This window comes from Anoplopoma fimbria, chromosome 14 (assembly GCF_027596085.1).
Source record: "Anoplopoma fimbria isolate UVic2021 breed Golden Eagle Sablefish chromosome 14, Afim_UVic_2022, whole genome shotgun sequence".
Classification (NCBI taxonomy): Eukaryota; Metazoa; Chordata; class Actinopteri; order Perciformes; family Anoplopomatidae; genus Anoplopoma; species Anoplopoma fimbria.
In genome coordinates, this window is record NC_072462.1 from 21,374,703 (window position 1) to 21,391,958 (window position 17,256).

General features: G+C 37.5%; 2 protein-coding genes across 4 annotated transcripts in view; both read left to right on the forward strand.

The window, feature by feature from the left end:
* The first annotated feature begins 952 nt into the window (after positions 1-952).
* Positions 953-14,034, forward strand: pip5k1ba (phosphatidylinositol-4-phosphate 5-kinase, type I, beta a). 3 transcript variants are annotated; one of them, XM_054612390.1, is made up of 15 exons: positions 953-1,031; positions 3,072-3,300; positions 4,351-4,481; positions 5,527-5,644; positions 5,758-5,910; positions 6,577-6,873; positions 8,515-8,699; positions 9,252-9,332; positions 9,704-9,752; positions 9,832-9,916; positions 10,019-10,165; positions 10,265-10,349; positions 10,871-10,967; positions 11,446-11,515; positions 13,124-14,034. In XM_054612390.1, the coding sequence occupies exons 2-14, from the start codon at positions 3,229-3,231 to the stop codon at positions 11,482-11,484; spliced, it is 1,539 nt and encodes a 512-aa protein (XP_054468365.1). In that variant the 5' UTR covers positions 953-1,031; positions 3,072-3,228; the 3' UTR covers positions 11,485-11,515; positions 13,124-14,034. The 3 variants fall into 3 exon arrangements, with proteins under 3 accessions (XP_054468365.1, XP_054468367.1, XP_054468368.1); XM_054612392.1 differs by having other exon boundaries at positions 10,019-10,159; XM_054612393.1 differs by lacking the exon at positions 11,446-11,515.
* A 1,754-nt stretch (positions 14,035-15,788) lies between these two features.
* The window catches only part of tjp2a (tight junction protein 2a (zona occludens 2)), a 34,575-nt gene continuing 33,107 nt past the window's right edge, over positions 15,789-17,256 (forward strand). Inside the window, exon 1 of the mRNA XM_054612118.1 lies at positions 15,789-15,870. The gene's annotated coding sequence lies outside the window, so the exon portion shown is untranslated. The remainder of the gene's footprint in view (positions 15,871-17,256) is intronic.

Consider the following 17,256-nt stretch of genomic DNA (forward strand, 5'->3'; position numbering starts at 1 on the left):
ACAAATACTTAGCTCCTGTCATCCAAGATTTATATTTAACATTTGATTCAAAATAGATCAAAAATCAAACTAGGCTTCTTGTACATAATTTAAGGATGTCTGTCTTCTTCCAACTGTAAAACTATTGTGCAGTCAACCTTCATGTCTATCCCTGACTATGGGGATATTCTGTATTGTCAAGTCACCCCATCAAACATTTTTAACCATGTGTATCATACCAAATTAAGCCTTATCACAAATTACATATTTCAGATTAATCATTGTTCTCTGTACCACACGGTTGGCTTGACCTCCTTCCAGTCAAGAATAAATATTCATCTCATGTCATTAACTCATAAAGCTCTACTGTTGAAGCTTCCAAACTACCTCACATCTCTTCTCTCATTTAAATAAATAATGCTTTCAGGTACCATGCACCTTTTAAATGGAATGAACTTTAAACTGCCCTCAAACTGGAGCCTTGCATCCCCATTCAAGATCGTAAAGCTTTATTATGTTTTTATGATTCTTGTAACTTCTTTTAATTCATGTTTCATTGTGTTTTTATGTTTTGCTGATTGATTTACTGAATGTTTCTTGCTCTCAGCTCTCTGTTGGAAAATAGATCATTATCTTTATTATGATTAAATAAAGATTACATTTCAAAAAGTTAAAATAATAAAGGTTGATTAAAGATAGCAACCTATTTTAGAATTAAAGAAGTATAGCATCATAAACAGAATAAAAAGGTCAGGAAAACGGCATCTGGTCTTACTATCATTTTTCTCCCACAGACAACTGTTAAGCAATTTTAACAACTACAGCTCAGTCTGACTCATGTAGCTTCTGAGGAATAATACAACGGATAGGTGGAGAGAGACAGAGTCTGACAGAGAGAGAGAGAGGAAGGAAGTGGTGAGGATGCTCTACATTTGCTGCAGCACTTTGCTCCCCAACTCAACACAGTCAGTCAGTCCGTCACAGAGTTCACATCGGCATATCATCTCACTGACCTGCAATCTTCACTTCATCATCTGGAAATGCCTGTGAAGGTAAGAATGCAGAGAGTTCATTTCTACTGAGCATTTTTATTCTTCCTGCCAACTTTGTCATAAAGTGAGGATGGAGCCACCTGTTTTACTTTTGTCTGCTTAACCCTAAGCTGTGGGAATATAATGGTTTATTTCCTGTTAATGTGAATACTTATAATCATTATAGTGTCAGGCAGCCTGTATAGGCCGTTTGTGTGTAGTTTAGGAGAAAAATGAACTGATGATAGAAACACAGGAGAATAAAGGGCTCCACTTCCCTTAATGTCAGAGAGAGAAAGTAAAATGTCGGCAATAAGCTCGAAGGGGTTGTCGACTTTTACATGTATGCAAAAGAGCTGCAGTGTGCATGTCGACAGAGTGTGGTTTAAACATTTACCTGAGTTCACCTGAGTCACATATACACTACAGCCTTTCACAAAAACTATTGGAATTTTCAACAGCCGTATGATAAACCCTACTCTATGATGGCCATGATGTTCAAAATGTTAAGGGTTCTTATGTTTTAAAGGTGATGATTTACCTTTACAGTCCTTTTGGAGGCTGTATGTGGTTCTGTTGAACTGTATTGCAATATAGTGCGAAGTGTCTATTATATTAAGTCTGAGCTATCCTGAATGATGGAATGATCAATATGATTATTATAACGTTTCATAATTAAAGTTTATTAATATAAAGTTAAATTCATATTAAGTTTAGATTAAAATTTAAGACTGTTGTCTCCACTGAGGATGAGTTAAAAATGAAATGCTTTTCTTGTACCTTATTCAGTATTATTTAGCAGTCTTATTAGAGTTATTTATCAGCAATTAGTGGACTAAGAATATATTTTTGTGTCATTGTTTTGAACGGAAAGCCATACATTTAATCTTTCTAATATGCTGAAGGAATACTAATGCTCTTATGCTCACATGTTTTCAGCCACGTTGAGCTCTTACGTCATTCTTTGTGATTTCAATATGTATAGTGCTACAGAGGAAACCTGAAATGAACTGTCAAAGCCTCTACGTACATATAATTAATTCCATTCACACTAACCACTTTTCACAAAGTCTGTTTATTAAAAAGATTAAACTTTAGCAGGTTTCGTGTTCTCTTTAGCCTTCTAACTCAAAGTGCTAGGCGAAACGCACCTTCTCATCATGAACCTCATGTAACAGTTTCATTTTCCCTGGGTCAGACCCCCATTCCACTTCCTGAGGCAGTATTATTAAAAATAAACAGGGGCTTGTCTGTTAGGATCTGGTTTTGTTTTAATGACCAATTTAAAGCATGTTGGACACTGATTTGGCCTCTGTAGAGCCTTCGAATTACTGATTTCTAATTCCAAGCCATCTTTGTAGTAGTGTTTGTTTTTATTAATCCATAACATGAGTAATCATTTATATAAACCGTGTTCGAGCTTCTAAAATGCTAAATTAAAGAAATTTTGACAAACTGTAGTTAAAGTTCATTTACATGAGTTCTTTACATTCACGAACATTTAATCGATCCCGTTGCAAGAGGAAATGTTTTCAATTTCATGAACACATTTTTTTCAGCAATATTTCTGCAGCAGCAATTCCCAAACAACTCCTTCACGAAGTACTGTAGCTGTCAACTATTTGTTGCTGCCGTCTCCGTATCACTCCTGGCTTGTTTAGGAAGTTGAGGGTCACATACGTAAGCAACAAAGCACTGAGCCCTTTCTGCTTACTGTTATAAAACAGGGGAATTTGAAATGTAATGGTTTTCCAATCCTTCTTAATGAGGATCAGGGGTTGTTGGGAGGGATTCTTGAGTTAAAGACTGAACAAACACTGGCGGTCCCTTAGAACTCAGCAGTGCCTCGGACAGAGAGGTCTGTATGGTTAAAGGCTCTGTAAGTCATATGTGTTCTAAAGAAAACTGTATCAGAGATTGTTTTAAAAACTGAAATGCTAATGCCCTTAGGTAATCAGTCGAAGCAGAGCAGGTTTCACTAGGTGAAGGGTGCTCTGCACTGAAATTCATGCAAATGCTGCACACCGTGTAATTCCTCTTCTCTCTACCTCACCTATACAGGACAGGTGCACCTGGGAGATGCAGTTTCTGTAAAGCCAATTCGAGGTGAATTACTGCATCTGGTCGTTCATCATTGAGAGGAAAATAGGAAGTCAACCTCACAGTTAGAGGAAGGACTGCCGAGCTTCCCTCTAATCAAGTTCTCTCTGTGGAAAATATGTCAACCTCCACCACAGACAGTGAAGGTAGAGGAACCAAACCCTCTAAAGCATCAAAGGATCATAAAAAGGTAAGCAGACCTCATTATTATTCCATGTAATGCTTTCAAAGGAAGGAAAGATCTCAAACATCCACTGTTTTAAAGACAGTGTCCTGTTACAGAATCATTGCTGTTATCAAAACTAAAAATAATTATGTAAAGTCATTCAAACACACTTATAAGAACAAAATATTACAGTGTGTTACACAGGACTCATCTATCTCTTAAAAACAATATTTTGTACTTTAAGACAGGAAAGTTACATTTTTTGTTCAGAGATATGATGGGTAAAATGATTCCATTTCTTCGTATGAGAGCTCCAAAAAGCAACACCATACCTGATCAAAGAAAAATGTTTTATTTTATTGTTCTGTACATTTTTGTATATAGTAAAACTATATAAGGTACCTCATGCTTTTGTCAAATTGTTTCCACATTAAAGTACTTTTCTTTTGTGGTTATCAGGGGCTTGTTGTAGAATTATTACCATCAAAACATTTGATTCTTTATTAATAAAATAATTGATTAATTATGAGATATGTTTTTTGATTTGTTCTAGGGATGTCAATGTGAGTTTGTTGGTCAATCCACCACTTTTCACCAGACTGAACATCTCAACAACTATAAATAAGGCCCAACATTGAATTGTGTCATTGTGCCTAGAGGCTGGATCCCAATGACTTATATTGGGCTCACACTTTGAGCAACACAGCAACAAGCTACAAGTCATTTTCAATGGAAGCGGATGACATGAAGCTACAAACTGACGCCCGAAATTTCTCAGTTTGTAGGCAGTTTGTAGCTTGACAGGTTACAAATCAACTTTGAGCAACATTGTAACGGCGACTTGACAACAATGTAGCTGGCTTTTGACGCTTGTAGTGTGAACATATAGCCTGTTATATGTTGAATTTCTGATAAATATTTTAAGGCAATGCAACCATCCCATAAGCCACACTGCTAGCGCTGCTGAAAACTATTCCACAGATTACAATAGGATTTGGTGAAATGTTAGGGAGTTGTCAATAGAAGAAGTAGTTGATTTTTTTTAAACAAATTTGTTTTCTTCATCTCATTTAGCCCACAGCAGCTGCCCTAAAAGGAGCCATTCAGCTGGGTATTGGTTATGCTGTGGGAAACCTCAGCTCTAAACCAGATCGGGATGTTCTCATGCAGGACTTCTCCGTGGTGGAGAGCGTTTTCCTGCCCAGGTAGGCCTCTCATTTTGACACATTTTTATTGTTGACATTAAGTTAATGCACATAATCAAAGTTAAATTCGGATTAAAGTTTGGGTAGGTAACATTAGTACACTAGATTTTTTAAATGATTCAACCGAAAAAACATGCTGTACAGCTGTTAATTCAGTGTCACCTGTAGGCAATTTTTTTCCCCCGAGCATTAGATTTATTGATTGCTGTCAGGATGTAAGGAGAATTTCAACAAATAATGTTTTTAAAATACATCGCCCACCATAACTTTAATAAACATAAAGGAGCAGTTCATGCAAATTATAAAATGATGTATTATTTTTTCCCTCCAGTGGTGTCTAGACATTCAGAGAGTCTTGTATTTGGTGAAGTTTTGAAATATCTATCCTTTGGTTTACCACAGTGAAAAGGAGGGGGAAGTTGTTGTGTTTGTACGGCTGAAAGAATTGAAACATGGTTGCCTACGTATCTTTATATGATTTCCAACAGAATTCAAGCCCCTGAAAGAGCAATTTTTACCTTTACAAAAGGAAATAGACAAACTGAAATAACTGTTAACCTAAACAAATACTTTGTAATGCCTAATTTTACAGGTTCCTTTTCAGGAGATTATTAAGCTACTATCTGATCTATTAAATGCAATATTATCAAGAAAAAAAGGGTAGTCACTTCTTTGGAAGTTTACAAGCTGTGGCTTGATAGAAAACCACACATTTCACAATAGGTCTATTTCACAGCATGCATTTTGACGTCAAGCATAGTTGTTACTAATACCATTAACAATGGCTCTGTCCTATACAAGTGTCCCAGTAAGCCCTGACAATGTGAAAGTGAGCCAGCATGAACAATAGCAGGACCCTGAAACTGAAGCAGCTGAATGGAAATCTGCCAACATTAATCATATTATTTACAACTTTGCACACTTCGCCTACAGTGCCATGTGAAAATATCTTCTGTGAAAAAGGCCTGTATGTTGCAAACAGCTACTGGTTTTGTTATTGTGCGTTGTTATTTTCCTGACATACACACATTTTTCTCTTCTCCAGTGAGGGCAGCAACCTGACTCCAGCACATCACTACCCAGATTTCCGTCTGAAAACGTACGCACCGCTGGCCTTTCGCTACTTCAGAGAGCTGTTTGGCATCAAACCAGACGACTATCTGGTCAGTGTGGAAATTTTCGCATCATCATTCTATTTCAACACGATGTGGCGGAAGTTTCACTTGATTCGATTGCAACGTTTTCTTATGCTAACACTGCTGTTTTTGAATTTCAGTACTCCATGTGTAATGAGCCACTGATCGAGCTGTCCAACCCCGGCGCCAGCAGTTCCTGGTTCTACCTGACCAGCGATGATGAGTTCATCATTAAGACGGTGCAGCACAAAGAGGCCGAGTTCCTGCAGAAGCTTCTTCCTGGTTACTACATGGTGAGCTTCTCCCTCAAACACAAACTCTCTCTGTTTATATGCACACCAGTGTATATTTTTGTAAAATGTTGGACATAAAGGTGCCCTGTGGCACAGAAGGCTCCAGGATATAAATCACATTATGGGGAGTCCACCTCCGCCCGAGACCATGTATAACTTCAAACGTTCTATGTTATAAGAATATAAATTATCACACTATAATTTAAAAATGTTATTCTATAACAATAACTTGTTGCGTGCCAGCAATATGCTTCCGTAGTTTAACCTTGTTCCTACCACTTGTTTGCACATTACTACAGTCCTTTGTGTGATAGCACCGTCAACTGTCGATAAATGGAATAGCATGATAGCAGCAGCAGTAATATACATGGCAGGTGCGTCTTGTTCTTATTGCACAGTACTAATTGTCAAGGCATTGCTATCACTGGTAGCATTATTGACAAAGAGTTTATCTCCAAAAGCTGCTTGCGGTCAATGTAAATGTAAAAATCCTCAACTTTTCCTCCTACCTACAGATTTTAAAATAATGATCAACTTTCATTTGACTTCAATGATGTCTTGACTTGATACAAGTAAAACTATAGAATCATTAATGTCTCTATGTATCTATTTAACATGTTATCCTGTAAAAATAAAGGTTTTTTATCTTTGTTATTGTTTTTGTAGAATCTGAATCAGAACAAGAGGACTTTGCTGCCCAAGTTCTACGGCCTTTACTGCATCCAGTGCAGCGGCATCACCGTCCGTGTGGTGGTGATGAACAACGTGCTGCCGCGTGCCATGAAGATGCACTACAAGTACGACCTGAAGGGTTCCTCGTACAAACGACGCGCCTCACGCAAAGAGCGCATCAAATCCTCGCCCACGTTCAAAGACCTGGACTTCCAGGAGATGCACGAGGGCCTGCACTTCGACCCGGACACCTACAGCGCCCTGATGAAGACCCTGCAGAGGGACTGTCGGGTTAGTTCACATTATGATCTTATATCTATTAGCAGTAGGTCATGATGTTGGCTTTTTAGGTAACGTCTGTTCTGTTCAAAGGGTTATCATATTTCAGTGCAGAGTATCTCAGAATTCGTTTGTCACTGCTGGAGGGATCATTTTTGCATGTTCATTTATTCATCATTTTATGATCCTTCATTCATTTCACAGCCCAAATCATGAATAATAAAATTTCTAAAATTTGTTTCAAAGATCTAAAAGTCTAAAAGCTAAATACTCATTTTAGTCTATTATAATATATTGTTGGACAGAACAAACCACATATGGAAGTGGTGCTAGTGGTACTCTCTTAAGGTCATAGAAATCGAAAGTGTTTATCCTAAGGGGAGCAGGAATATCATCAGAGAAATTCAGGAAATTCTGCCTGTTTTGAGATATCTTGCAACAGAGTAAACATTGTGCCCGGAAGGTGACTCTAATAGAAAGGCCATATAGCTTACAAAATGGAGATAGTTTATCTTCTGGAAATCCAGCTAAATAATTAGTTAGCTACTGTAAACTCTTTCCCACTGCTGGCTAGGGGAATTGACTGCTGCAGATGTGCACGTTTGGATGATCCTGATTGTTGTCACCACAAGAAATTGAATTTAGTATGGGTGGTTATTGAATGTGTCACTGCAGCATTTGTACATTATTGTGTCTTAGTACAAGATTATCACAAAGAGTCCAAAAGGAAAGCTCAGTGATCAGGCCTCCGCTCCGCCCCTCAGATAACATTACGCAACCATGAGTTGTTATGATGGCCTCATTAGCGCCTGCCTGTTATTTCATTAGTGTAAAACAACAGAGGCCATTTGATGAAGGATTAACGGCCAATGGAGCCAAGCACCTGACTCGTACAAACAGGCTGTGCAGCTGGACTCTGGAGCCCGAAGTGGCCTGTCTAGGGTGTAGCATGCTCTTATTGGGCCTCTTTGCATGACCTCAGTTACTGCATTAGGTAACACGAGGGAAAGTAAAGGCCTCTTTGTTTACAGGAGTTACTTCATGACATCGATGTTTAGTCAGAGGGATTGAGGATTATGTTGAACTGTACTTTGGTTTTGCAGATCAAGGTTTAGCCTCTATAATTGGGACCAGCTTAGATGTGGGACAGGTCATTATTAAGCTTGTTTAAGGAATGTTTACAGTGGGTGCTTAAAAAATGTACATGTATGTGTTTATAATATCTTTCTCTGTGATAATATCTCTGGGCAAAAGACTTCCACGAATACCTAGAAGGTGACATAAAATCCCAGAATAATGACAGATTGAGAACATTTACCGCTTTAGGGAAATTCTCTTTTGTCTTGCTCTTTATTACATGGAGGTCAGAGGTCATGCTTGATAAGCTGTATCCCACACCTTCTGGGCATTCCAATATCAATACTACCATACTATTTTGTATGGCAGAAAAAAATTCAGTATGCCCCAAAACATAGTATGTCAAATGCAGAATGCCAAAAAAAACAGGATGTCCTTCAGCATCCTGTTGCATTTTTCAGTTTGCCAGCATGCTTTTCCGTCTATTCTGACCTACAATCTTCTGCGCTGCTGACATATGCGCAAGACGGTCAGGTTTTTTACTGTTGCTTACATCCACTTTCCGTCTCTCGGTAGGTCCTTGAGAGCTTTAAGATCATGGACTACAGTCTCCTGTTGGGGATTCACGTTTCAGACCGGAAGCGGCTGGGCAGAGAAAGCCGATGTGACAGCAGGAAGGGACAGAAGGTCCTCTACTCCACCGCCCTTGAGTCCATTCAGGGTAACGCGAAGGCCCCTGAACCCGGGGCTGATGACGACACGTGAGCATTTTTTTCTTTGTAAACACAATTTCTCTTTGATTTTTTGGGGGCACGTAATACAGAAAAATACTTTTTTTTAACGTCACAATTCTCAGTTCTTTATGCAGCTACCTGAAAGCTATCTTTTGGTAACGGTCTGCTTACATGCTTACAAACATATGGAAAGGAGTGTTTAATAGTGTGAAGTGAAGTTATATACTAAAACAACTTTCCAAACATTTAACTGTAGTTTAAGTTTGTATGAGGTCTGTCTTTATTCCTATGGTCTCTCTATCATTTTAAAAATGATTAAAAAATCTTTAAAAATCTCTTCTTCTGCTTTCTTTCTGTCCTCTTACACAAACTGCTCTCCAATGAAAAAAGGCTCACTGTTCAGAAATTTGCCACAATAGTTAATCAGATCCAAATTTTCCTGCTGATAGAATTTTTTTTTATATGATTATGCCAACCTTTTAAAGCTTTATGAATTGTGTACTGTTAACTATTTTCCCAAACCGAGAAAAAGGTCCATGACGTTTCTGATATTTATTAAAACACCTTTCTTTTTTTCAGATTGGGTGGAATTCCTGCCAAACATAAAGATGAGAATCTTCTCATCTTTTTAGGAATCATCGACATCCTTCAGTCCTACAGGTGAGCTCACAATTTACACACTTTTAGTCTTTATTTATTCTCTCAAGTTCACGGAGACATTTATTTATTTGGATGCAAATAAATAAAAGCTTTTTTTAAACTTTTAATTTGTAGCTTTTTTTTACAAAATTCTATTTACTTTTTTTGTGGAAGCCTGTCATATCCCGTCTCACAGATTTTTATATCTTCGCCTAAACATATAAAGTTTCCGTTTATGTATCAAATGTATCAATTGATTTCAATTTTACAGTGAAAATGTATTCTGTTGGCTCACCCACTGTGTGCCCCAAGGCCCCATACACACACAGCATATGTATGATGACAATTATTAAACAGGTGATAAAATAACTATTTATTATTAAATCTTCAAGGTTCATGAAGAAGGTGGAACACTCCTGGAAAGCTCTTGTACATGATGGGGTACGTTACTGCACATCCTCCTCCTTATTGTGTATATTTATGTACGTGTGTGTATCTGACGGCATTCTTTGCTTCTCAGGACACGGTGTCGGTTCACAGGCCCAATTTTTATGCGGACAGATTTTTGAATTTCATGGGCACGACTGTATTCAAAAAGAATCAACGTAAGTCGCTGAGCTAACATAACTCCTGTATTCTTCATGCTGCATGAAGTGTGAGATTAGTCAGCATCATTTTTAAATTCACTCCTTCTTTGTGTCCCTCAGCTTTAAGGGGAGCATCTTCAAAGAGGAAGAGGAGTTCCTTCTACACGGCAAAGTCTGCCTCTCAGGAGTTTCTGTCCCCACTGAAGGAAGAGAAGAAGGAAGAGAAGAAGGCCCAGAGCTTGGACAACCTGGATGGAAACTGTAAGCGTAAGAAATGCATTTAAAATGATATAGTAAAGATTTTTGTTATGTTTTAGGGGAGGCATGATTTGTTTGATTTACTTATTGATGATTTGCTTGATACAGTTTACAGTTCCTCCAAGCAACCAGATCTCCTTCCGAGAGTTTCTTTCAAGCCCACCGGAAACGATGAAGAGGACATTGAAAACAGGTACTTTACACTTGCAGCTTTAAGATTTAAGTTCTGTATTCCAAGAATTCACAAAAGTTGAGATTGTTTGATTGCTTCACACTCACAAAAGGCTGACAACCACTATTGAACTGAGCAGTGACAATATTAAAAGATGTGCAATAGGAAAGTACATTTGTTTTTACACATATGGAGGAATTTTTTTATTTTTCTTGCAAAGGGGTCATTTGGTCAAAATGAATACAAAATGAAAATAATATATATGAATGAAGAGAATCTGTGTGGACTTACTTTTTGTGTAATTCAGTAAAACAATCTTATTCTGAAATTCCGGTTTGATTGTTTTCCTTCATTCATCTTAAGGGTGACTAAAGTTGAGGGAAAACACTGCATTAGTCGTTTCACATGACTTACTGTATGTTTACATTTTCCTTACAAGTCAAATGTGATCAAAGTGGAGCTATAAAGCAGAGATTTAAATTGTAGCGTGCTCATTTACATCTTGACACTACTGAATATTCCTGTGCATTTTTCTGTTGCAGTGAAGCCCGGAGAGCCTCCAGTTCAACGATCGCTCTGGACGATCCTCTGCCGTCTCTCAGCGGGAGCCAGTCAGACTCTGACCTGGACGTCTACTTGGTACGAAATGATTTTAATGACATGGCATTAATCAATATTTATTTTGCAACCCTAGCTACCTAGCTGCTGGCTATCAATATCCTTATATCTGTGCAAGAAAGCAAAAGAGCGCATTTTACTAAATTCCCAGACTTTATATGATGATATTTAGATATGATCTGATATGATTTATATTCTTTTGTTTGGGGTGAATAATGAGGTATTTATTGGTGGAGTATTAGCTCCTCCCTCTTTTTGACTGCTCTCACCTGTTGACTTACAATACAATTATCAAATGGATTTTTTAACATATTGAGACTTTTTTTCCAAACTCATTCTAATAATACTAATACTAACTTTTCTTGTAATATTACAACAATATTCTTGTATATTCTGGTATAATAATGAAGACAGTGGGCGTATACTTTGTTGCACTGGTGTATTTGGGAACATCATTCATGATGAATCCAGGGGTCACTGGGTGTCTCTGCATTTTCAGCGTCACACAGACTCACCCAGGGGACCCAGCTGCAGTTGATCAGTCGTTTGTGTACCAGCATCCATGAACTGTAAGCAGCCAATTACATCAATGGACTGTTCTATTGATTTATTAATTGATCTTCTCTTTTGGAAAAAAAAACACTGTTTCTGCTTCTGCGTAAACAAAAAGCACAGGGGTCCTGATGATGACTCACACTTGCATCAGCAGAAGACACTGAGTGATCTCTTGCCGCTATCACAGCATGCACATGCGATTTGTCACATCTTCCTGGAACCTCCTTCTTTGGTGGTGGTAGCACTTGGGTACTAGAGACCCCACTGGCATCCTATGACGTCAATACTGCATGACTCAGCCAAGCAACCTCCTCACCCCTCCGCCCCTTAGTCCTTAAGTCTGTGTCAGCCTGAGAAAAATCTATGAATCCCCTTTTCTACAGTACTTCTCTTACATAACCACCAAATCCTCATTCAGGCTTAAATGAAGCGGTTCTTCAGCCCACATTAAGCATTTCTTCTAAGCCTGCAGATGTTGGAGTTAATCTGATCTGAAAACCCGTGACAAAAACTACAGCAAAGTGAGAGTGAAAGGGAAATCAAGGCCTTGGACTTCTCTGACAGCCATTTGTCTTCTTGACTCTTATTTTTAACTGGTTCTCAGCTGTTTTTAACCTTTAACCAAAAAGGACCATAACAGTGTTTTAGCACTTTTTACCCAATCAATCACTAATTACAAACACTTTCCATTCCTGCTGACCATTTACCAAAGCTGTCTTTGTGTTTTAAATATCAGAATATGTGTTTCATTCCTCTCAGGCAGCAACAGATTTTCAGTTATTTAAGCTAGGTCTGGAAATCAACAATTTATTTCATAAACTAAAATATCACTAAAATATATTTGATGTTCCCTTTGACAATGATGCTGACTGTCTATGGAGACCATAAAGCCTGAAGGGAAAAAATAATGATAAAAAATCTCCATCAAATGCTTTATTGTTACAGCAGTATGTTTCATCTTGTGGCCTTCATTAGGGGTCATCGAATATTTAATTGTCCAGATGGGACTTCTGCACAGAGCTTAAACTGGGGCCTGAACCCAGCCTGCTTAACCCTGCAGACACATTTTAGACCAGAACCTGATCCAAGCCATAAGCTATATTTTTGCTTTATATCATCTATTACTAACCATTAGCATGCCAGGCTAGTGTAACATATTTTCATTGTCCCTTTACCTCTTCCCACTCAGCATTGCATCTCTTGCAACATATGTCACGCATGGAAATAGATATTTCTCTATAAATCACATTTAAAGACTCAACCTGAACCTGAGCTGAGCCCTGATTGCTTGTCAGGAGGCAGAATACCTCTCTTTTTGTTTTGCATGCTACTTTTGTTCTGCACATTTACACAACCGGGATTAGATGCACACCCAATCCAATTTCTTTGCTTTGAATAATTGGGCTGGTAAATCATCCCAAAAAACATTTTGTTTGAATTTAATTGTTTGACTAATAGATATAATAATGTCACTTCAAACATTCTGCATAGGCACGTTCAGTAATCCATCTGTATCTAGTTTGTAAATGTTCTGGTGTTAATTAGTTTGAGTCTTAACACCAACTGTTGTCCTTTGTTACCTAAATGACAAAGGAAACTAATAACCTTTCTTTTTTTTCTAGTGAGGAGCCACCTGGACTTCTAACCTTTGACCTCCCGGTCCCACGGTGTCGAGACATCAGGACCTCACAACAGTGTAAATGTGACAAGCTACAAGCAGTAACATGTTGATGTCAGTTTCACCACTGTGAGCATCACCTTGTGCCTCTATGACTTTCCTTTTTTAGTCAAAGTACATGTGCCAAATCACAGGTTCTTTATTAGAAATCAATAATAGATGGGGATACAGTCTGTGTTTCTGTGTGTTAAGATCACTGAACCACTGTATTAATATAAAACACTATGATGCCATTTCCTCTCTTGTTATTTGCACTTTGCTGCTAATTTAACAACAGTGCTAACAAAGAAAATTGAGTTTGACCTCCACTCTTGGATGTCTGAATTTCTGTGCAAATGTTCAAATGTTCTCTGCGGCTGGTTCCTGAGAAAATAGATGTCCTGTAACTGAATGAGCTACAGGGAAAAATAATGCTGTTATTTTTAAATTATTAAATTACATAGATATGCGATGAGATCATTCAGGCGTCAGGAATCTGAATGAAAGATTCACCTGTCATTCAAATATGCATGAGTGAAATAGAGTTAATATCCTTATAAACTTTATGTATAACTGATTTTGGAATCCCAATTTGCATCAAAGAATAAATACATTTTATAATATACAAATATGAATTTGTTCTATTTTTAAACATGTAGAATCTGCTGCGTTCCTGTCATTACTCTAGAGAATGTACATTTCATCTTCACTTGGATTTATTAAAACTAATGCCTGCTTTAAGCTGTTTTGAATCCTGGAGTTAAATAATGACTATATTGTACTTTTATCAACTGTCTTCTTTTACCTTCAAATGTTTGAAAATCTGTGCTTTTGTGTGATTTTAGGCCCACAACTGTATTATAGCAATACTTTGAACTTGTATCTGTGAAATAAATTCATATTTTATCTTCTTTTATCTTCATTCTTTTTGAGAATTTAAATTGAGTGTACATGTATATTTAACATCTTAATAGTAGAATAAATCACTGAAGTATTTATAACTACTTTGAAACATCCACATAAGTTGCCATATTTTTATTTAAACACAAGGGGGCGCAAAAACTATCCAATCATATACTCTATAAGGAGGATACAGCAGGTGGTGAATGTAAGGTTTGCCTGTACTTTGCATTTCTCCATGTGTGCCCTTTCCACTACTGCAAACTGTTGATCACATGAGATCTCTTTGGTTTACAGGCCGACTGCTTGATAAAATGACCAATTTATTCAATTTAATATCTGGTGTGCAGTAATGTCCTATGAACGTCTTCACCAACTGGTGGCTTTACAGTGTCAACACTGCAGGTTTAGAGGATTTAGGTTAATCTGACTTGTATCAAAACATCTGCAAGAGGTGGAAATTTAAAAAAGTATACGTTCATTTGAAGTAGTCGCAGTTAAGTTGCGAATTTACATTTGGTGAAACGTAAAATGTATTTATATTACTGAAGAAATGGTTCAGGGATTTCATTTAATGTATTTATTTGTCCTTTCATCCATCTTATTTCATCAGATGTACCACAATGTTTGCTAAAATTCACTAGATGATACAGTGGCTGGTTTGGTCTGGTCTGGTTTGCATGGTGTTACCAGCTCTTACTGGGCTTACTGTGGTCCAGGGTCTTAACCTGAACAGGTTAAACCAGTCAGACGAGCATCAAATTTCCAGCCCGCCGTTGCTTTAGTACCATGTCTTTGTATACTCTATGAGTAAAAGCAAACAATAGAGTAAATGTGTCCCCATGTGGCAACACTTGGTTAATGAATATTGCTGTCAGTATCAGTGAGTATTTGCGTTGGTATTCAAAGAGATTGGTTAGAAAAAATCAAGTTGAGAAACTGAGGGGAAAAGAAAGAAAAAATTGCCTTTTTATGTATGGATTAGAACATTGTCTTGCCCATTTTAGGATCAATAAATTAAATAACTGTATCCTGAATGGGTTATTGACAGTTTATCTTTTTTTGTTTCATTTATACAGCTAGATATCAATTATGTAATGCATTATAACCATTTACATGAGACTTGTGTTCCTCAATCTGTGAAACACAGTTCACATGTGAAAACGTTAACATTTTGTCGAAGAAGTCATAACACCAGTGTTTCATTTATTCATTTATTGCTAATTTCAACATGACATTGTTGTTTTTTTTTCATTTCTATTTTTATTGATGTTGATTTTTGTTTTGGTATTTTAATTAGATTTTGTTGTTATAGTTATTTTTCATTTTTTTCAACTAATATATCAGTTTTTGGCCAGCCCCATTAAGTCATTTGTTAATGGGGTTAACTACAGATTTCCATTTAGTTTTGGATCAAAAGCAGTAATTACCTTCTGTATGTCTGTTCATACAGAAGACTCGAATACCTGCATTTACCTGGTCAGTTAATGATTTCTGTTCAGATTTTTTCTTTTACTATTTGATTAGTCGATAGTAAACTGAGTGACTGGGTGACGTCACCAGAACGTCACCACCTTCCGCACCCAAAGGGAGTCACATGTTGAAACTACTGTCACACCTGCAGTCTGTAAGACACGCCCACTTACCTGCGAGAACAAGGAAGTGGCTTTATTTTGTGCCAGACGAAACTGAAATACTCAACAGAACTTCGTCCCGTTGAAATCCTCGTCGTCCTCTGCATCTTTCACTCCTATCTTTACTTTTCGGGTTAATCTGCTCTGGTCACATACAAACAGGGAACAGTCTCACCTGGTAAGTGGATCGTGTATTGTTTCAAGTGAATGTCGACATGTTTTCACCGTGTTTCGTCGTCCTCATTACCATATTAGGGCATTATACCTCAGCCACACACAGTATTATTGGGTTAAACTGATAAACAACAGTTTTATTTTCTCTTAAGAGCAGCAGTCTTCCATTTGCACCTGTATCAGGTTACTTTGAGCCGACCTCCAAATATGACCTACAGTGTGCAGGCCTTATTGATTGTGTGTGTGTGTGTGTGTGTGTGTGTGTGTGTGTGTGTGTGTGTGTGTGTGTGTGTGTGTGTGTGTGTCTTCTCTGTGTTCATGCATGCATTGTGTAAATACAGGGACACAGAGTGGGACTGGGTTTGCATTGTATTATATTACATTACATTACATTACATTACAGTCATTAGCAGACGCTTTTATCCAAAGCGACTTACAGGAAGTGTATTCAACATAGGTATTCAAGAGAACTACTAGTCACCAGAAGTCATAAGTGCATCTCCTTTCTTAAACAAGCATCTTAAAGCATAAACCAGAGCAAAAGTATAGTGCAGAGGCAGATTACTACGAAAACAATAATTGCAACAGACTAATACGAATATAATAAGTGCTACAAACTACTACGAATAGGATAAGTGCAGTAAACAGATACGAATTCAATAAGTGCAGCGAACTGATCGAATAAGTGCTACGAGGAAGGCTCCGGGTAGTACTGACTGAAGAGGTGAGTTTTCAGCCTGCTGCAGCTAGAAAGCTGTTGTTTATTCAGTGTGTGTTGGTACCGGCTAGCAGACAGCAGGTTGGGCAGGCGAATTTGGTTTCCAGAGGTGCAACTTATTTTGAGTATCAAAATAACTCCAGACGTGTAAAGTAAACTAGCTTTACTGTAGTGGAGCTCACTAAAATACAGCCTAAAACAGTATGGATGTTAGGTTCAGTTTTCGATGGATCAGATTTGTTCAGACTGTTTTTATGTAGCATTTTTATTTATCAAATATCATAGAGGGTTTCTAATATTTAGTCTATCCTACCTAAATATACACTTATTTGTAAGTTTATTAGGTCCACCTAGCTAAAACTAATGCTGTCTAATACAACAGTCCTGCATTAAGCCTGACCCGCATAAAGGTTATAATGTTCAATATTTGTTGAAATTCTTTTAGATAAGTGATGATTTAAATGTAATGTCACATTGGAGGATGTAGTTTGTGTTGCTGTTGTATTGTATTGAATTATGCAGAGAGGTGTTTCTGTTGTTTGACCTACCCTCCACTATAAATGGGGTGGACAAAATATTAGAAACACCTGAGAGTATAACGCAGTCCAATTCTACAGCCCCACAAACTACCTGTCCGTATAAAATGATCAAATGGTTGAATCATCATATCTC